The sequence below is a fragment of the Mastigoproctus giganteus genome, chromosome 10 (assembly GCF_048544385.1).
Source record: "Mastigoproctus giganteus isolate SK-2022 chromosome 10, ASM4854438v1, whole genome shotgun sequence".
Lineage (NCBI taxonomy): Eukaryota > Metazoa > Arthropoda > Arachnida > Uropygi > Thelyphonidae > Mastigoproctus > Mastigoproctus giganteus.
The window spans coordinates 117,825,248-117,847,876 of record NC_143584.1 but is presented as its reverse complement, the minus strand read 5'-3'; the positions used below and the strand labels follow the sequence as shown (position 1 = coordinate 117,847,876).

General features: G+C 39.6%; 1 protein-coding gene across 1 annotated transcript in view; it reads right to left on the bottom strand.

Annotated features, from left to right (window-relative positions):
- LOC150079247 (uncharacterized) overlaps window positions 1–22,629 on the bottom strand; it is a 163,526-nt gene that overhangs the window by 22,765 nt on the left and 118,132 nt on the right. The window contains exon 9 of the mRNA XM_090383000.1: window positions 20,282–20,498. Within this exon, the coding sequence (XP_090239126.1) occupies window positions 20,282–20,498 (217 nt within the window). The remainder of the gene's footprint in view (window positions 1–20,281; window positions 20,499–22,629) is intronic.

The following is a 22,629-nucleotide window of genomic DNA, read 5'->3' as shown; positions in this document are numbered from 1 at the left end:
CATTGCTGGAACCATCTAGTCCAACTCAGGCAAGATCAGTGGTCTTCTTGTTCCAAAAGGTATGATCACAAGAAAGTTTATTCCATCTGTATCCTTTTTTCCTTACAAAATTCTGTACTAAAATGGTTCTGTCCAAGTTTATACTCTTTCTTCTAACCGGCCATGGTTCCCTTCAAGATAAACTTTGTTTAATATGCCCAATTCTCCGCTCTGTAACTATGACAGCCCAGAAAACTGCAGCATGTTCTTTTCACCTGTCCATACTACTTGGATCTTTGTTAGCCTCTGTCTGTTGTGTGTCAACCATTTTCTCCAGGTAAAGCGTCATCTCTCTTGGTCTCCAAAGAAAAATTCAATCTTCTGCAAGATTTTGCACATAAAGCTTTCACCAGACACGGGCAACTCATCACTAGTGCTTTGATTCTGGGAACTACTCCTATTTCAACTCCATTTACAGTCCACGCCATCACCTCCATTTTGTGATACTCTACCACCATCTTTAGCTCAAGTATCATCTTCAACACCTCTTAATCTTACTTGTTGTCATTGGAATAATTTTCAGTGACACAATGACTACTGTGGCCAAATTGTGTCTGTTTCATTGTGTATTTAATATGTGAGATCTATTGAATTATATTGATGCACCGGAAACTTGGTTTTTTTTGTCCAGCCTTTGTTGTTATTAAGTTTAATAACACAAGGAATAGTAAGGCCAAATTGTGTCAGTCCATAGTTTATTTCTTATATCTTTTAACAATTAAAGTATATACATGCGTATAGGCCAGTACAATTTAAACATGTTAAGAGTTCTTCTCTGTCTGCATGTTTTTCTAAGAAAATGGGATAAAATCTGGGCTTCGTTTAATTTGCTGAATGACTGGAAGGTTCTAGAAAGGATGGATAAATAAAGAGGATAGTCTACAAGAAAGTGGCAAACTGTAAGTTGGATGTGACAGGATGTACCCTGGGGTGGATCTTCTTCCAATAATAAAAATAGGTGTGTAATACGAGTATGCCCATTTCTCAGTCTCGCCAATACCACTTCTCATCTGTTTCGTCTGAATCCAGAGAACCACAACTTTGGTTCTTGTTTGATCTGGTAAAGTTTGTTGTTGGTATTACTCCTCCAGATTTGTGACCAGTTTTCATAACAGACCTTGCAAATTACAGGATTGTAATCCATATATGGAACCTGAAGGTGCTGTGAGAATGTGGTAAGAGATTGTTTAGCAGCAAGATGAGCAGGCTCATGTCCCAGAATTCCAGAACGCCCCAGTATCCAACAAAATGTTACTGATTGATTGATTGGACTCTTTGCAGGAGAGTAACTGATAGTGAATAGTTTTCAGTGTAGGATGACAGGAAGAGAAATTCTCCCTTATGGCAAAGACGGCACTGAGAAAGTCAGTATAGAATAGGACTAGTGAAATGGAATGTTCAAAAATCTGTTCAAGTGCAAGCTTTATGACATAGTTCAGCAGTGAAGATACTGTATGTGGCTGGTAATGAGGCTGTAACTGTAAGTGATGGGAAAACTGCTGCCACACCTACTGCATTTGTCAGTTTTTGATCAGTCAGTGTATATTGCACAAGCACTGCAGTTGAGATTGGAATGGGCTGCATGCAACTGTCTGATATTGGGAGAAGCTAAAACATCGTTCCCCCACTGGAGAAAGTAGTCTCACCAATCTATCTGTACCAAGGTGGTACAGGTAGAGTGGTGTCCTCAGAAATGTCACTTAGATCAAGGTTCCAAATATGAAGAAGTTCTTTAAGTCTGAGCAATGCAGGTTGGTTTACACGTGGCTTACTCTCATAAAAGGAATTCTGTCGGATAGATACTCCCAACAAGGATGGGTTGGGAGACTTTGGATCTTAGCAGCACAACAAGACATCAATGTTTTTCTGCAAAGTTGTAATGGCAGATCATGAGCCATTACAACTTTATATACAATATAAAGGCTTTTGACTGGAGAAGTCCTGAAAGCTCCCTAGGCTGTTCTCAGAGCACTGTGCTAGATGATATTTAGCCATTCTAACGTGCTTATTCTAGTAGTCGTATACTAGAGAACTGTAATCTAGGCATGAACGGATTAGACTTGTAGAGGTGTAGTAAGATATACCAATCAGCTCCCCATGACATGGACGAGACTGATCAAAGTATATTCATATGCTTTTGATAAGTAATTCTTAAATGAGTGATGTGAGCTTGGAAATTGAGCTTGATGTCCAATATCAGTCCAAGAAATCTAATAGTATTAACTTGTTAGTTAAGAGTAACAGTATTAACAAGTATCATAATTTAGGAGGGCACTGGGATCGTAGAACAGTATGGACGGTGGATTTTTGGCTGCTGTAAAGGGATAAGTATTTTTTAATTTTTTAAGGTATTCTTCGTTATTTAACATACAGCAGACTCTCGATTTACCGGGATCGGATTAACCGGGACACTTCAAGACTCCAAATTAAAAAGAACCCAACCAAAAATCATAAAATTCAAATACTAACTAAAATAGTCATAAATAAGAGACAAGAAGCGGCTTTATAATTCGTAATTGGGAGATTAATGTACCTATTATCTTGCAAGCCCCACTGTCTTCACACCCACTGCTCAAAAAAAAAAAAAAAAAAAGAGAGAGAGAGAAGTAACGTTTAGTTTGTTTTAGTGAGTTGCATTGATTGTTGTGTTCCGTTGCACTGCAAAAATAAAAATTTTGTTTCGTTATTTATGTCAGGGATGACAATTTTTTTTATAGTAAATAATTTTATTTTTTCGTTTAGAAATTTCAAAAATGATCGGTAAACGCAAAGGAGTTGCGCTTTCAGTTAAACAAAAACTTTTGGACATGCAAGTAGTACGTAGTAAGTTTTTTTATCTATCGCCATATTTTTTACATAGGTTGCTGAACATTTTTCGATACAGTTAGTCCCTGACTTATGCAACTTCAGACTTACGTAAATTTTTTTCACTCATTTTTTTTTTTTTTTTTTTTTTTTTTTTTTAGGATTGTAAAATTTAAAAGAAAAAAAAAATAATGTTTAGTAATTAATAACGACGATCACGGCATGCACAAATTGCACAAGTGAGATACGGAGTAACAAACAAAAAAAATAGGAAAGAAGAGAAGATTCTTACAATTTATTTATGGGTTTTCTTTTTATATGACTGAAGATTTCAGTGAGGGGGACACACATTTCACCATGATATGACTAGTGAAGGTATTATTGCAAATGCAATAAGATCAAGTTTACTATGAATTGCCCCGTTTATAATGAACTGCACTAACAGAAAAGTCCACTAACCGGAAAGTGCAAATTGTTTTTATTGTTTTTTGGTAGTGACCTCAAGAAATGTGCTTTAGTAAAATGTGAGCTCATGCAGGGTGATAATAGTGAGTTTTCGCCTTAACCCTGTGAAGCTTGTTACAGAAAATTCATTTTGACCGTTATCATGGTGCCAACTAAGAGAATAAGTGAGAGAGCTACTACTAAATCTACCAAGAAAAGGAAAGCGATCAATTTGGATCAGAAAATTAAACTAATAATCAAGTATCGTGCAGAATTCAGATTTGTCAATAATAATATAGTAGCAATATGTTATTAGTCATTCCATAGTTACGTAAAACTCAACAAAGTAAGAAGTCCTGGAACGTATCTCTTACTTATGTCGGGGGACTTCTGTATTTTAGGATTAACCGGGAAATCGATTATCCGAGATTTGTTTTTTACCATCTATCCCGGAAAATCGAGAGTCTACTGTAGCACATTGTGTTTACGGAGACATTAAATAGGTTAAGTAGCGTTCGTTAGCTTCTTATTTTGAATTTAACCAGCAATTTTTTGAAGTTATGACTCCCGGTGTTGGCGCCAATATTGTTGAATTAGCCATCATATTGTAGTCGATAAGAAATAGCTTAACGTCTATATATATCGCGAACTGATAGCGAAGGTATAAAGTAAAACTAGATAGCGTAATACGAAGCACTGTATTAGGAATCTATTAGCTTATTATAGTATTATCAATTAATCAAAAATATTATTAATCTTATTAAATTTCATTGTTAAATGGAACTCATGACCCAGACTAGAGCTGAGAAGCAAAGATCACAGACTAGCGAGAGTGCTGCAGCTTGGGGAAGAAACAAAGGGGGCGATTCTCCAATGCATCACAGTCTCAAAAAATTTGCAAAATGTGAAATGTTCGCCGACCTTTCTAAAACAGAACATAATCTAGCCAAGGAGGATGCCTTTGTGTGTGCTAGGTGTCTGGAGTGTCAAGAAATTCGGCACCAACTCAGCGTTCTGGTGGGTGTCTCTAGAGAGCTTGAGGTGTAGAGTAAACGCCCTCGAAGAAATTAATATGAGGTGTCCATCAGGCTCTCAGCTGCCCAGCTCAATGACAGATCTCACTGTTGTGCATCAGGCAAAACAGAGGCAATCTCCAAGGCAGAATGTGCTGGTCCAAAGGAACTAGTTATTGTTGGTGACTATTGTCTCAGAAAGACGGGGAATATACTATGTAAGAAGGAAAGGTGGAACAGGACCAGGGTATGTCTGCCAAGGGCAAAAGTTGATGACGTAGAGCAGGTATCTTTTCAGGGCACAAAAGGTGATATTGTTGTACACGTTGGAACTAATGACATTAAGATAAGAGATCTGCAGATTTACTCAACTAGTACAGGTCAATTTGAAAAAAAGTCGCGAGTTAGGGTTGAATGTGAAAGTGTCTGCAATTCTGTCCAGACGCGATAGGAAGGAGTATATGATGAGAGCCTTGTCAATCAATTCAGCCGAGGAGAGATTTTGCAAGGCTCAAGGGGTATAATTTTTTTCAGCCTGGTCTGTGCTTGTTGACAGGAGAGACTGTTTCTACAGGGATGGGATACACTTAAATAGAAAGGGTGCAAGAATATTTGCTGATACTATCAAGGCAGTGTTAGGTGGGTTGGAAAACTGCTAGCGTGGGGGGATACACAGACTAAAAGGTCAACAGTGGCCGCAGGCAGAGTCAAAAGTGATTCTTGCACTGCTTCTATTAGAATGGGAAGTAGACTGGAAAGCGGACCTATGAGACCTTGAAGGACAGGGTGGATGCCCTCGAAGGAAATAAATTGAGGGGCCCATCAAGCTCTCAGCTGCCCACATCAACGCCAGAGCTTGCACTTGGTCATCAGGCAACACAGGGGCAGCCCCCTAGGCAGAATGCGCTGGTCCCACAGGAACTAGTAGTTGTTGGTGACTCTATTGTCAGGGAAACGGGGAACATGCTTTGTAAAAAGGATAGGTGGAATAGGACCAGGGTATGTCTGCCAGGGGCAAAGGTTGATGACGTTGTAGAGCGGATATCATCTTTTAAGGGCACAAAAGGTGATATAGTTGTACACGTTGGCACTAATGATATTAAGAGTAGGAGACCGGCGGAATTACTTAGCAAGTACAGGTCACTGTTGAAAAAAAGCCGTGAATTAGGGTTGAACTTGAAAGTGTCTGCAATTCTGCCCAGACACGACAGGAGGGAGTATATGATGAGAGCCTTGTCGATCAATTCGGCCCTGGAGGGATTGTGCAAGGCTCAGGGGGTAGAATTTTTTTCAGCCTGGACTGTACTTGTTAACAGGAGAGATTGCTTCTACAGGGATGGGATACACTTAAATAGAAAGGGTGCAAGAATTTTTGCTGATGCTGTCGAGGCAGTGTTAGGTGGGTCGGAAAACTGCTAGTTGGGGGGGATACAAGGACTAATAGATTAACATTAGCCACTGGCAGAAGTGGAAGTGATTCTTGCACTGCTTCTATTCAAATGAGCAGAAGTCGGAAAAACAAGATGCAGGATATTTCAGAGACTGCTGGTAGTCATTGCGTTACAGGTAAACACATGGGTTGTGTTAGGGTAGCTAAGAATAGAAACAGGTGCATGTATACCTGCTTGTACACCAATGCTAGGAGTTTGGTAAATAAATTTGATGAATTTGAGGTATTGCTCAAAACATCAAAGGCAGATATTGTTGGGATATCAGAGACGTGGTGTCACACAGATATAAGTAATGCGGAACTGGAATTTGGGGAATACAATGTATATAGAAAGGATAGACAGGACAGGAGGGGGGAAGGGGTTATGCTATTAATTAAGAAACACATAAAGTCAAAGGAAGTGAAGCCAGTTGACATCGATGGACAGGGCAGTGTCGAGTCAGTTTGGTGTGACATAAGCATAGGGAAATCAAAATTGAGAGTAGGAGTGTGCTATAGGCCTAATGACTCTGATGAGTATAATAATATATTGTACAGGGAAATAGAGTGGGCCAGTAAATCAGAGAGTCTTATAATGGGGGATTTTAATTTCCCAGATATTGACTGGAATTTGTGGGTTGGTCACTCGCACACTAGCAAGGCTTTTGTGGATTTATTGGATGATTGTTTTCTACATCAGCATGTTCGTGAGGCAACAAGAGGGAGCAATACTCTTGATCTGATTATCAGTAGTGATTCTTCATGCATTAAGAACGTGCAGATAAATGAACCACTAGGTGGCAGTGATCACAGTGTGTTGAAGTGGGATTTACCCAAGGAGGTAACTACCATCAGAGGTAAAGGGAAGGGTTTTTGTTTTCGTAAAGGCGACTATGATGGTCTGAGACAGTATTTAAATTCTATACAGTGGGACCAACTGATGATGTTACCAACAGCAAACTCAAAATGGGAAGCATTCAAGGAACTAATCTTGGTGGCTACCAGGGTTTACATACCAACTAAGAAATATTGTTCAAGGTTTAGGCCTAAATGGTTGTCAGATGGACTAATGAGACATGTGGCAGAGAAGTAAAATGCATGGGATACATACAAATTAATGGGTGACATGGAAGCCTATGATAGATATAAGTTGGTCTGTAACCAAGTCACAAAGGAGATTAGGCAGGCAAAGGCAGACTACGAAAAATCCTTGGCAAAGGATGCAAAGAAAAACAGAAAGGAGTTCTTTACATACTTGAACTCGAGAAGGAAAGGGATGAATCAGATTGGTCCACTGGATATTGATGGTTCAACAGTTGAGGATCCTGCTCAGGTGGCTAACAATCTAAACGAGTATTTTGCATCTACATTCACGCATGAGGAGTTATTCAGGAAGGAGAATGATGTAGGTAAAGTAAACATTGGCAGTGAGCTGGATGATTTTGTAATAACTGAGAGGAAAGTGGAGGAGAGATTGTTGAGGATAAACATAAAAAAGGCACCTGGGGTGGATGGGATCTATCCAGTTATATTAAAGGAGGCAGCAAAGGAAGTATGCAAACCCCTAGCCATAATTATGAGAGCTTCTTTGGACTCAGGGGAGGTACCCATAGACTGGAGATGTGCAAATGTAACCCCAATTCACAAAGGAGGATCAAAGGCTGACACAAGTAATTATAGACCTGTTAGTTTAACTTCTGTTCCAGATAAATTAATGGAGGCACTGGTTAAAGAAGCACTGCAGGATCATCTAGACAAGAATTCAGTTATAGCTCAGACGCAGCATGGTTTTGTTAAGGGCAGGTCTTGCCTGACCAATTTGATTGGATACTATGATGTAGTCACAAAAGAACTGGATGCAGGGAATAACTTTGATATTATATATTTGGATCTTAGAAAGGCTTTTGATACTGTTGCACATGGAAGACTGCTGCACAAATTGGAGCAGTGTGGCATTGGAGGCAAATTGCTGCTATGGATAAGGGGATGGTTGAGTGGCAGAAGACAGAGAGTGGTAATCAATGGACACTGCTCAACGTGGACTAATGTTATTAGTGGAGTTCCTCAAGGTTCAGTGTTGGGTCCATTGTTGTTTTCGGCGTTTATGAATGATATTGATGATGGGATATCAAGTTTAATGTCTAAGTTTGCAGATGATACAAAGGTTGGCAGGGTCGTTAAGGACACTACTGACGCTATGCTGCTGCAACAGGATCTGGAAAGGTTGAACAGATGTGCTGAGAGGTGGCAAATGAAGTTTAACATTGACAAATGTAAAGTACTACATATGGGTAACAGTAACCCCAGAGCAATGTATCAACTCTGCGATACTACACTGACAGTGGTGGAGAATGAAAAGGACCTGGGGGTAATTGTGCAGGCAGATATGAAGTTCTCTGAGCAGTGCAGACGAGCTGCAAGAGTAGCTCATGGTGTCTTGTCAATGATATATAGGAATTTTTCTAGCAGGGATAAGGAGGTGATTATTCCCTTGTATAAGGCAATGGTTAGGCCACATCTTGAGTACTGTATACAGGTCTGGAGGCCTCATTTCAAGAAGGATGTAGAGCTGCTGGAACGGGTACAGAGAAGGGCAACAAGATTAGTAAATGGAACAAAGGGTTGCTCTTACGAAGAAAGGCTTAAGTTTTGCAAATTACAGAGTCTGGAGACTAGGCACCGGCGAGGTGATCTGATAGAGGTGTATAAGGCTTTGAATGGTTTGAGCATGCTCAATGCCAATGGGATTCTTCATCTTTCTCAGAATAATCACCTCAGAGGGCATAAATTCAAATTGAAGAAGGACGGATGTCGGATAGATGTGCGGAAATTTGCCTTTGGCCAGCGGGTGGTTGGTTGGTGGAACCGACTTCCATCACTTGTTGTTGAAGTTGATAGCCTAAACAAATTTAAAGCTCAACTGGACAGGTATTTCGAACGAACGGAGGGGTGAAATGGGAGAGGGTTTTTTTTTTTTTTTTTTTTTTGGCTGATGCTGAATAAGCTTGCTTTCTTGCATCATATGCCTCTACTAATGCTTATGCTAATGCAAGGTAATGGAGATTTCCAGGACTGCTGGGAGTCATAGTGGAACAAGTAAATACATGGACTGTGTTAGGGTAGCTAGGAGCAGGAACATATATACTTGCATGTACACCAATGCTAGGAGTATAGTTAATAAATTTGATGAGCTTGAAGTGCTAGTCAAGACATCAAAGGCAGATATTGTTGGGATATCAGAGACATGGTGTCACATAGATATAGGCAGTGCAGAGTTGGAATTTGGAGTGCAATGTGTATAGAAAGGATAGACAGGATGGGAAGAGAGGAGTTATGCTGTTAGTTAAGAAACACAAAATCTAAGGAAGTGCTGGTGGACAATGCAGTATTCAGTCTGTTTGGTGTGAAATAAGCACTGGGAAAGGAAAAATGAGTAGGTGTGTGTTATAGACTTAATGAATTTGATGAGTATAATGAGTAATTGTGCAGAGAAATAGAGTAGGCCAGTAAATCAGAATGTCTCATAGAGGGAGATTTTAACTTTCCAGATATTGACAGGAACTTGTGGATTGGTCACTCGCACACTAGCAAGGCTTTTGTGGATTTATTGGATGACTGTTTTCTACAGCAACATGTTCGAGAGGCAACCAGAGGGAGTAATACTCGATCTGATTATCAGCAGTGATTCTTCATGCATTAAGAATCTGCAGATAAAGAAACCCCTGGGCGACAGTGAACACAATGTATTGATGTGGGAATTATTTAAAGATTAACTACCATCAAAGCTAAAGGGAAGGGCTTTTGCTTTCGTAAACGTGACTACAGAGGTCTCAGACAATTTTTAAATTCTGTACAGTGAGATCAACTGATGATGTTATCAACAGTGAATTCTAAAGGGAAGCCTTCGGGGACTTAATTTTGGAGGCTACTAGGCTTTTCATTCCAACTAAGCAATATTGCTCAAGGTTTAGGCCTAAATGGATGTCAGATTAATTAATGAGGCTAGTGGCAGAGAAGAAGAATGCATGGGATGCATATAATATGGGCGACACAGAAGCCTATGGCAGGTATAAATAGTCTGTAATCAAGTCACAAAGGAGGTTAGGCAGGCAAAGGCAGATTATGAGAAATCTTTGGCAAAGGATGCAAAGAAAAACAGCAAGGAGTTCTTTACTTAAGTAAACTCTAGAAGGAAAGGGATGATTGGACCACTTAACATAGATAGGTTGACTATTGATGATCATGCTCAGGTAGCTGATAAACTGAATGAGTATTTTGCATCTACATTCACATGAGGAGTTATTCAATGAGGGGAGTGCCAGAAGTTTAGCAAATGCTAACAGGGAGCTAAGTAATTTTGTGATAACTAAGAGTAAAGTGGAGGAGAGATTGTTAAAGTTAAACATAAGGCACCTGGGGTGGACAGGATCTATCCAGTTATATTAAAGGAGGCCGCAAAGGAAGTAAGCAAACCCTTAGCCATAATTATGAAAGCTTCCTTGGACTCAGGGAAGGTCCCCATGGCCTGGAGGTGTGCAAATGTATCACCAATTCACAAAACAGGTTCAAAAGGTGACACAAGTAACTACAACCTGTTAGTTTAACTTGTGTTCTGGGGAAAATAATGGAATCACTGGTTAAAGAAGCATTGCAGAATCATCTAGACAAGACTGCAGTAATAGTTCAGACACAGCATGGGTTTGTCAAAGGGATGTCTTGTCTGACCAATTTGATTGGTTACTATGATGTGGTCACAAAGAAACTGAATGTCAAAAATAATTTTGATATCATATACTTGGATTTCACGAAAGCTTTTGATACTGTTGCACATGGAAGACTGCTGTACAAAATGGAGAAGTATGGCATTAAGGGTAAGCTGCTACGATGGATAAAGGGATGGTTGAGTGGGAGACAACAGAGAGTGGTAATCAATGGACACTGCTCTTCGTGGACAAATGTTAATAATGGAGTTCCCCAGGGTTCAGTGTTGGGCCCATTGTTGTTTTGCATATTTATCAATGATATTGATGAAGGTATATCAGGTTAATGTCCAAGTTTGCAGATGATACAAAGGTTGGCAGGGTTGTTAATAACAGTAATGACAGTATGCTACTCCAAGTGGATCTAGATAACTTGGGAAAATGGGTTGAGAAGTGGCAACTGGAGTTTAACATTGAGAAATGAAAAGTACTGCATATGGGTAGCAATAACTGAAGGGAAATGTACAACTGGGTGGTACTACACTCAGGGAAGTGGAAAGTGAAAAAGAACTGGGGGTAATTTTGCAGCCAAATTTGAAGTTCGCTGAGCAGTGCAGACGGGCTGCCAGGGCAGGTCATGGAGTCTTGTCAATGATATATAAGAATTTTGTTAGCAGGGGCAGGGAGGTGATACAAGGCAATGATCAGGCCACACCTAGAGTACTGTGTACAGGTCTGGAGGCCTCATTTTAGGAAGGATGTAGAGTAGCTAGAAAGAGTACAAAGATGGGAAACAAGATTGGTGAGGGGAACAAAGGGGTGCTCTTGCCAAGAAAGGCTTAAGTTCTGCAAATTGCAGCACCTGGAGAGTAGGCACCTGCGATGTGATCTGATTGAGGTGTATAAGGTCTTGAATGGGTTGAGCAAGCTGAATGCTGATGGGATTCTTCGTCTTGCTCAGACTAAGAACCTGAGGGAGCACAGTTTGAAATTGAGGAAAGACGGTTGTAGAATAGATGTGCGGATTTGCCTTTAGCCAGCAGGTAGTTGATTGGTGGAACAGGCTTCCATCTTTTGTTGTGGAAGCTAATAGCCCAAATAAATTTAAGGCTGAGCTGGACAGGCATTTGGAACGAATGGAGGGATGAAATGGGAGTGTTTTTTTTTTTTTTGGCTGATGCTGCATAAGTTTGCTTTCTTGCATTGTATGCCTCTACTAATGCTAAGTGGGATTTGTGTTGTTTTGTTTATTTTTAATACAAGATTAGGTTTGTTTGTTCGAGTGTGGGCTTTACGGCTTAAGAGCAACATGGCCATAATGCGCCTAACAAGATTAGGATGGAGATCTTGTAGCTTGCAGAAGTGAATGGCAGTGCATTTATTTTCTGACGGTCAATAACCATTCTGTGAAGTCCAAGATTCTATTTTGGTTATGGCTAGTTTGAGTTGCCGTTCAATGGTTCATACTTTTAGACTGACAAGAAATGGTAAGGTTGTTCACATACATGCAAGTTTCAACGGTTTTTGGGATATCCTGTGTCATATTGCTAATTCGAATTGCAAATAGTGTTGGACTAAGTATCGAATCTTGTGGTATGCCTTCCTCCTGAATGTGAGATGTAGAAAATATTTTTTTACATCTCACATCATATTTTCAGTACCTGAAAAGAATGAAGCAGCAAGAAATTCTGAATTATTTCAGGCAACTGCCCACTTAGACCTAAATGGTAAAGATCCATTATAATACCATGAAGCCAAGTAGTGTCAAATGCCTTTTTAAGATCTAAGCTGACCACAACTAGATGTTGTTTCGTGACAAAGGCATTCCGAATATGAGATTCAGCTTTGATAAGTATGTCTAGCATTGATCTGTTCTTCTAAAAGCCAAACTGATGGTCTGGAAAGAGATTGTGACTCCAGGATGAAGTGAGTCTTGTATGAACCATCTTTTTGAAAATTTTTCCTATGCAGCTCATGAGAGATATTGGCCTATAATTTTGAATTTATGGCAATAATGAACGAATGGCACCAGGAAGAAGGATAGGTATTTTCAGAGAAGATTCAATTATAGAAAATCGACAGGGTACACAAGCCCTCTTCACTTAAATGCTTCAGCATAATGTAATGAATACCATCTGGGCCTGCAGCACTGTTGTGAGATCTCTTTAACGATTCTTTCAGTTCTATTAATGTAAAGGGTTGGTTGTATGGGAAGGAGCAATGCATGAAGAAGTCATACCATTCTGCACCATCTTTAATGCTCTGGAAGAAGGATGCATAGGAGGCAGAAACAGAAATTGTGGCAAAAGATTCTGCTAGCACATTAGCAACTTTTTCAGGAGTAGACACATCGTTCCCTTTCCAGTGAAGTATCAAAGAGGGAAGCTGAACAAATTTGACATTTACTGTTTGTATCCTTCTCCAGATGATCTGTGTGTTGGTATCTTTTGTGACAGTTGATGCAAAAGCAATCCATGAATCGCATTTCGCTTTCCTTCTAATTTGCCTTGCTTTTGCTTTAAGCCTTTGGTTGTTAATTGGATTGCACATAAGAATTAACAAGAATGGCTACTCCACACGAAGGATGCTCTGAATTCCTATCTCGTCTGTACATCGTATAATTTGAAAATTTTGGCGAAACTTGCAGTGACAAAAATGTTTCCTGTAGGCATTTCCCTATAGGATTAAAGTGAGCTAGTAAATCTATTAAGTCATCAGAATGACTGCTTAGTCCTCTGCAGTTCCACTGGAAGATGTTATGAATTATTTAGGTTAGGTTTGGCTGAGGATGATTCATCTGACTGCTTTTTGTTTGCAGGACATTTTTTCTGTTTTTTTTTTGGGAATATGGTGTGTCCAGTTTCCATAGGGTCATTTGCATGAAGCTCTAGTATGGGTTCCTCATAATCTGGGTATACATCTACTTCCATACTACTGGTTGGCGATTCAGTTTTCTTGCTGTCTTTAATTTTTTCTAATTTTTCACTGTTATGTGAGACGGTTTGAGTATTAGTTGGGATACTAATTGCAGTGTTAGTTGCTTCACCGATCTTAGTTTTAGGAGTATTTTTTTACGGAGGCTGATAAGGTTGCTTTAACTCAGGTTGCCAGAGAGGTGTTCAGTGGTATTGTCACATCTGTGTGAACTGCAGTTGAAAGATAGCTTGGGGTGCGAGACGTGTAGGATAGACTAGGCACTGTCAACATAATTTGTCTGCATGCTTCAGGATATGTGACTTTATGGTCTATTTTGTATCTCTGAATTTTCTTTCTAGTTTTCCACATATTGCATGATTTAAAAATACAGGGTGGCTTTCTTTGCAGTTGGGACAAACAGGAGTTGAGGATGAGCAATTTGCTTGTGTATGACCCTTGGATCCACATATAGGACACATGGCATCACCTCTGTATGCCAGCTGAGAGTGCCGTATTTCTGGCATTTAAAACAATGAAGATTTGGGATGTGGGGCCCAATTTGACAGTTTAAATAGCCAGATTTTACTGTGGCTGGCAAATCAGGAGTGCTGACAGTTAAAATGATGGATCGAGTTGGAATGAGATTTCCATCTTTTTTAATCATTTTCGTTTTGCACCTATTATCTTCTGATTACTAAGTTCCTGTACGAATTCCTCCTCAGACACTGCAAGTAGGTCCCACTCTGTGATCATGCCTCTCGATGAATTTAAGGTATTGTGGGGAGTAACAGATACTGGCAGCCCACCAAATGTCTCTGTCTTTAACAGCCATTGAGAATGTTTGGAGGTGGCTGTTTCAACCAGGAGGCCTCAGGATTAGTCGCTTCACCATTTTTGATGATCCAGCAATAGATTCCAAATATTTTTGGATCATAAATGGTGATAACTTGCCCACAGGCTGAGTGGACAGAGAGTGTATTATCAAGAAGTCAGGAAGTTTGGTAGGTTAGGACATTGCTTCTTTTCGAAGCCTTTTAGGTTGGTTGGCAGATATGTCTGTCCTTGAGGTTGATGGCTCTAAAGGGGCAAAATTATTTAAGTCCATCATTGTTCCTTTTAGCCCTGGGAGAGTGATTTTCTTCTCCCGGTTACTGGCCCCACCACATGGAGGCAGGAGCAGTGACCAAACGAATTGAAGAAGTTAATTTGTTGTTAATTATAAACACACACACACACACACACACACACACACACACACACACACACACACACACACACACACACACACACACACACACACACACACACACACACACACAATGTTGAAGACTAAATGCCGAAGGCATAATATGTTATGGGTAGAAATTAACTATATAATATTGGTGTAAATACACTATAGTTTACCCATAAGTTTAACTACATACGTAGTGTAACAGCATCGTTTAGATTTTATCTCATTGTGGCTACCTTCACAACGAGATACCAGTATTGCACTACTTCAAATAAATGATGCTTCTCTAGTAGAGGAGACTACTGTTATTTATTCTCAGTGGGCACCACCAAACAGACACGTTTTGAAGCTTGTTTGGCTCACTCATCAGTGTGCAGGCAGGTACCCTGATAATGCAGACATGCCATCACGGTTGCAAAGTTAATTCCACAATATGAGATTTTGTTGTTGTTGTTTGGTTTTTTAGGAGCATTAGCAACTAAGGCCATATTGCTCCAGAATAGGCGGTGGTCATTCCCTGACCTTTCCGCATCCTCCATATTTGGTGGTGACGGGCTCGAACCCCGGTCTAATCAAGAAGCGTGTGGTACGCACTGCTGCTCCTTCCCACCTGGCTACAGAGGCGCCCACAATATGACAAATGCCAAATGGTGAAGATAATGATAATATGTTGAAGACTGAATGCACATATGAGATAAAATGCACATGGCTAAATGCACAAATGAGATAAAATCTAAACGATTCTGTTACACTATGCATGTAGTTTACCCACAAATTAAACTACGTGCATAGTGTGAAAGGCATCTTTTTTTATTATATCTCATATTGTGGCTACCTTCACAACGAGATACGAGGTATTGCACTACTTCGAATAAGTAATACTGCTGTAGTAGAGAAGACTAATGTTATTTATTCTCAGTGGATACCACGACCCAGATGGCACCGTTTCAAAGCAGTTGGCCTAACATACATTAAATTATATTACCAATAAATTAAACTACATATGTAGTTTAATTTATGGGTAAACTATGGTGTATCTACACCAATATTATATAGTTAATTTAAACCCATATCATATTATACCTTGTGCATTTAATCTTAAAATATATATACACTAAATAAAGAAAGGTAGATTTCTTTTCCGAGTTCTTACTTTAATACTTGAAGTAAAGAAGTGAACAAAAGAGAAAAAGTTACTAGAAAAGAACGGAAACTTTATCACTTGGAAAGAGCACTCTATATATCACAGAGAAAATTGCTTGTCCCTATTGCTTGGCACCGGGACCAATCGTACTTGTACAATGCTGAACAATCACAGTTTTCCTGTCTTCTGTCTTTTTTCATGTCTTTTCATTTTATCTGTCTATCAAGTGTTTACTTTTTTAATTTTTATTCTTCCTTCCTGTTTCTTTTATTCTTTCCTCTATTGTGTTTGCCCTTGCTGGCACCAGCCTTGCATTGGTGTGGGATTATATTATTTATTTATTTTTTTAATTCCTTTTATTTTGTTTGCTCATTTTTTGAATGGTTTGGACATTCACTACATTACACTCGAGGTTTTCTGCATTTCGTGCTCAGTTATGGGCTCGCCTCCTCGTGGCATAGACAGCAATCAGGATGAACTTTTCCTGGTAGAAAAGTGGCCAGAAACAACATAACACATATGCAGCGCTGCACACACTTCTGGCCTTTTTGCAGAATTTAACTAGCATTTGGGAGCTGCCCTACATAAGATACTAGACAAGAATTCAGTTATAGCTCAGACACTGCATGGTTTTGTTAAGGGCAGGTCTTGTCTGACCAATCTGATTGGATACTATGATGTAGTCACAAAAGAACTGGATGCAGGGAATAACTTTGATATTATATATTTGGATCTTAGAAAGGCTTTTGATACTGTTGCGCATGGAAGACTGCTGCACAAATTGGAGCAGTGTGGCATTGGAGGCAAATTGCTGCTATGGATAAGGGGATGGTTGAGTGGCAGAAGACAGAGAGTGGTAATCAATGGACACTGCTCAACGTGGACTAATGTTATTAGTGGAGTTCCTCAGCATTCAGTGTTGGGTCCATTGTTGTTTTCTGTATTTATAAATGATATTGATGATAGTATATCAAGCTTAATGTCCAAGTTTGCAGACGATACAAAGGTTGGCAGGGTTGTTAAGGACACTACTGATGCTATGCTGCTGCAACAGGATCTGGAAAGGTTGAGCAGATGGGCTGAGAGGTGGCAAATGAAGTTTAACATTGACAAATGTAAAGTACTGCATATGGGAAACAGTAACCCCAGATCAACGTATCAACTCTGTGGTACTACGCTGACAGTGGTAGAGAATGAAAAGGACCTGGGGATAATTGTGCAGGCAGATATGAAGTTCTCTGAGCAGTGCAGACGAGCTGCAAGAGTAGCTCATGGTGTCTTGTCAATGATATACAGGAATTTTTCTAGCAGGGATAGGGATGTGATTATTCCCTTGTATAAGGCATTGGTCAGGCCACACCTTGAGTACTGTATACAGGTCTGGAGGCCTCATTTCAAGAAGGATGTAGAGCTGCTGGAACGAGTACAGAGAAGGGCAACAAGATTAGTGAATGGAACAAAGGGTTGCTCTTACGAAGAAAGGCTTAAGTTTTGCAAATTACAGAGTCTGGAGACTAGGCACCGGCGAGGTGATCTGATAGAGGTGTATAAGCCTTTGAACGGCTTGAGCATGCTCAATGCCGATGGGATTCTTCCTCTTGCTCAGAATAATCGGCTGAGAGGGCATAAATTCAAATTGAGGAAAGACGGATGTCGGATAGATGGGCGGAAATTTGCCTTTAGCCAGCAGGCAGTTGGTTTGTGGAATAGACTTCCATCACTTGTTGTTGAAGTTGATAGCCTAAACAAATTTAAGGCTCAGCTGGACAGGTATTTCGAACGAACGGAGGGGTGAAATGGGAGTAGTGGTTGTGTCTTTTTTTTTTTGGCTGATGCTGAATAAGCTTGCTTTCTTGCATCATATGCCTCTACTAATGATAATGCTAGGTTTTATACTCAGATAAAAACTTACTAGCTTACATATATACAAAATGGACTTTTTTTTAAAATTTGGCTGATACAACGTAGACTTTGTTTCCTCGAATAATAACTTTATTAATACTAATTACTTAATTCTATTAATAAAGTTAGAATTAAGTAATTAGTATTAATAATGAAGGAGTCGCATATGACATCAGTCGCATATCTGCGACTCCTTCAGTGATGGTTGACTATCAAAAATTAACAGTCACCGTAGATCACAAAAATATGCACTTAATAATATACATTTTAATATTATGCAGTATAAGAAAATAGGATAAAGAAAATGCTTATCAACTGTTATTCTTCTATTTGAAGTATTAGGGGGGGGGGGGAAGAATACATCAAAATTTGAAAAGGCCTGTGATCATGCAATTTACAGGCGGGCCTCGATTAACGCGATTAATTCGTCCCGCGAGCGCATCGCGCAAAACGGAAACGCGTTAATCGAATATCATAACCAATAGGAAAAATTATAATTGGTCCTTGACCTTCTGGAATGTGAATAAAGAATTTTAAAAATACCTTTTAAATAACTTTTTAACTGCATGCCATGTAAAAGATAATAAAAATTATAGAATTAAATGTTTATTGCTTAAAATATATAATGGAGAAACTAACTATTTGCTACAGAAATATTTGAACACAGTCGTTTGAACAGTTTTGGCTTTCGTTTTTTCATCATACAATTTTCGATAGCCGACAACAAGCTTCTCTAGGCCCTGGCGAAATAACATGCTTCTTTCGATGTTAGGATCAACATCCATTACCTTTTGTTTAAGGTTCTCTGCGATACGAAAGATTTCGCCTAGTTCTTTTACCGTTATCTCCTTTGAGGTAACATTTTCATCTGGCTCACACTCTTTTTCTTCAGCTTCTTCGTGCGCACGCTGTTGCTTTATTTGAAGGAGATCATTGTCGCTTAGCTGTTCTAAATGCGAATTCAGTGATTCTCGAACGTTAGCCGCATCCAAGCCTTTGAAACCAAGGTCATTACCAATATTAGTTATGTCTTCAATAACTTTTTGAACTGCATCTTTGAAGCAAGTAAAATCGTTTGCGCGGGGTAAAAGATGCTTCCAAACTGCTCTCATATTGCTGGCTGTCACTTCTTCCCATGCTGCATGAATGTTTTCAATGGCCAATCGTATGTTATATTTTTTCCAAAATTCTGGTACAGAAATTGCATTATCTCCTGTTATAGCTTCAAGTGCCTGTGCAAAGGTTCTGCGGAGATAGTAAGCCTTGAAAGTTGCAATTGTCCCCTGGTCCATGGGTTGCAATAACGAAGTCGTATTCGCCGGTAAAAAAACAACTTTCACATTTTCATTTAAGTCACCAAGTGCAGAAGGATGTCCAGGTGCATTATCTAAAAGCAACAGAGCTTTAAAAGTAAGATTATTTTTCTTGCAATAGGCTTCAACTGTTGGACAGAAATAAGACGTAAACCAGTCTTCAAATAGGGCTTTGGTCATCCATGCTTTTTTATTTGAACGAAAAATGACTGGAAGAGTGCGATGGCTGTATCCTTTTAAACCCCTAGGATTTTGTGCACGGTACACAAGCATGGGCTTCAATTTAAAATCACCTTCAGCGTTACCTCCTAATAAAAGTGTTAGTCGATCTTTTGAGACTTTATACCCAGGTTGTGATGCTTCATTTGCAGCCAAATAAGTTTTAGTTGGCATCCGTTTCCAAAATACGCCCGTTTCGTCTACATTAAATATTTGCCGATCGTCGTATTCAGCATCCTGAATGATTTTTTGCAATTCTGCAGGAAATTTGGCTGCAGCATCTTCATCAGCACTAGCAGCTTCCCCTGTTACTTTAACATTATGCAGTCGTGCTCGATTTTTGAAACGTCCAAACCACCCTGAACTAGCGACAAACATTTCAGCCTCCCCTTGATATTTTGTTTCTTTGAGCTTAGTAAAAAGGTTAATAGCTTTGCTCTGAATATTGTCCTTAGATAATAGAATTCTTTTTTGATTGCAATCTTCTATCCAAATTGATAAAAGACTTTCCATTTCAATCATTATTAGAGTTCTGTTTCTGGTATTTTGTAAGACAAAAGAAGATGATGAAACTTTACCTTTCTCTTTATATTCGTTCTTACGGCTCAAGATAGTTCGTACGGTAGATTCACTGTATCCTAGATCTCTTACGATTTTCGCATGGTTTGCACCACGTTCATGTTTTTTAATAACTTCAAGTTTATCAGCTAAAGTAATAACTTTTCGTTTTTTTTTTATTACAATCACGTTGTTTTTCACTCTTTCTTTTATCCATAATTAACAGGGGTAGAAAATTAGAATTTTTAAATACGTCTGCACGTGACTTTATTAGGCGGAGACAAACAAGTAACACGTCTACTTAGTTGATGGAACACACTGAGGCGGGAAGCGGACAAACGCTTGTTTATTGGCAGTCAGACATTTAGTGCGCGATTCGAATCTTTTTCAACTATCAGAAATAAAAGATCGCGTTAACTGGAAATTTGCATCGCGTAAAGTAAAAAGTGGTATCATTTTTTCCAATCGCGGTAACTGAAAACCGTGTTAATCGAACTCGCGTTAAGCGAGGCCTGCCTGTACTACCATCAATGAAACGAGAAGTGACAATAAATTAATTAAAACTTACCCTTTCTCCAATCCAATAGTTTGATGATTGCACTAGATTCAGTGGCCAAGCAGATTTTGTCATTATAATGATCAAGAAACATCTTTTCTTCAGAGTTCTCCGGAAGAAGATCTCTTTTGTCATTATAGCAATAAACAAGCTGAATCGCCTTATCTTCTAACAGCCATATTTTTATACTGTTATCTATTGAAGCCGTGTACAAATGGCGTCCATCTACCTAATATAAAGATATAATATTATGTGATACAGAAACGTTTCATGCAAGGAGAGCACCTGTACAAAAAATAAACTACATTTATCAACAAATTACAGTGTATTTCCAAAATTCCTTGATCAATTGTTCCACCTGTTTTCTACTGTATATATTTATTTCTAATCTTAAGATGACTATCATATCTGCCTTTAAGGAATCTGTTGCAGGATGCATTTAACCAAACAATTCACTGTATATATTAAATAATAAAAGATCAGAGATCAAACCAGTAGAACTCCAAAAGTAACCAAAAACAGAGGCTGAATTCAATCAAACCCAAAATGTTCCTTGCAGAAAGCAGCTGGAAGATGATTAAAGTAATTATTATTATTGTTGCTGTTATGTTATTTCTCCTTGATTGGGGGATTCCACTCCGTGATGTGTACTTCTACCAAGTACACAGGGTGGTTGTAATATCTCCAATCTTATAGTTTGATGATAGGACTAGATTCAATGATGATATTTTTCGAGGAACTCTAACTGTCCTACAGGTGTTCAGGATTGCGACAGTTAGAGTTCCTCGAAAAATATCATCATTGAATCTAGTCCTATCATCAACTATAGGTTCCTGGAGACCTATTGCCAAGCACCTATGTAGTAGCTTGGCATCAGACCGTGTTGACACATCACGGATGTCGGACTTGACCTCATGTCTCAGGTTTGTGTACTTCCTAATTTTTTCCTCATGGGTTTTCTGGATATTGCTAGGGTTGGGCACCACTGTGTCAATCAGGTAGGTAGCCTTTTCCATCTTGTCCACAAAGGTTATGTCCAGTCTGTTGTGCGGGATGGTATTATCCATTATTATGGTGTGGTCTCAGTAAAGCTTGAGGGTTGGGGTCTCTAGTACTCCCTGGGGTTCATACTTTTAGTACGGTACACTTTCTTTGGTCAACTGGTATTTCCTTGCTAGCTTCTGATGTATTATCCTGGCTACCTGGTCGTGTCTATGACTATACTGAGTCTGGGTGATCACCTTGCATCTCCCTACGATATGTTGGATCATTTCTGAGGCCAGTTGGCATCATCGACATGTGTCATCTGACATTCCGGGCTCCTTTGTGGTGTAGCTTCTGGTGTTGATTACCTGGTCTTGGATGGCCACCATGAATCCTTCAGTCTTGGGGAAGAGTGTCCCACTTGTGAGCCATGAATTAAAAGCAATATTATTGATGTGATCTTGATGGAGGTCACTGTAGTGTCTTCTTTGCCCATCTTTCTAGTTTTGTTTCTTGTGCCGTCTGGGCAGGAGGGGGGCTCCTTGCTTAGGTTGAGTGGGGTATACCACTTATCTATCTTCCTTATGGCTTGGTGGAGTGGTGCTGTGTTGTCCTCGAAGTAATCCTTCAGTTTAACTATCGCTGTTTTCTGCTTCACTATCAGGTCTATCAGGCCCCTCCATCCCTCTTTCCAAGCTATTGTTAGTTTCTCCACTGCTGACTTCAGGTGGTGTTGGTGGCTCTTGGTCATCATTGTTATTCTTCTATTTGAAGTATTGGGGGGGAGGGGGAGAGGAAGACATCAAAATTTGAAAATTTTAACTGTGTTCCCTCCATTCAATTTTGCTTTCAAAATTGAACGGAGAGAACACAATTAAAGCCAAAAACACCTATGCAGCTCCAGTACTAACATACTTCTTTGGGCCGACTAATTTTCCCTGGTGCAGTGCGTGGGTCTTGCATTTGTCTAGACCAAATTCCATCCTTATGTCCTTGCTGAATTCTTCAGTGATCCAGAGTAGTTGCTGGAGTTGCTTCTCGGTTGCCATGCAGAGGTTGATGTCATCCATGTACATCAGGTGGATGAGGGGTGTACAGGTTCTTTCTTCCTTCTTTGAGGTTATATCCATACTTGCTGCCGTTAAGTATGGTGGGCAGCAGGTTGAGTGCTAGATAGAACCATAGTGGGCTCAGAGTATCTCCTGATGGTGATTGGTCTGGTTGTGATGTTCTCGACCTTAATGGTGGTACTCCATTTCCCCATTGTTGCTCCTAGGAAGTTTGTCACTATTGGATTGACCTTATAGATCTTCAGGGTCTCTATTAGCCAGCTATGAGGTACGGAGTCGAAGGTCTTGAGGTAATCGATGTAGGCT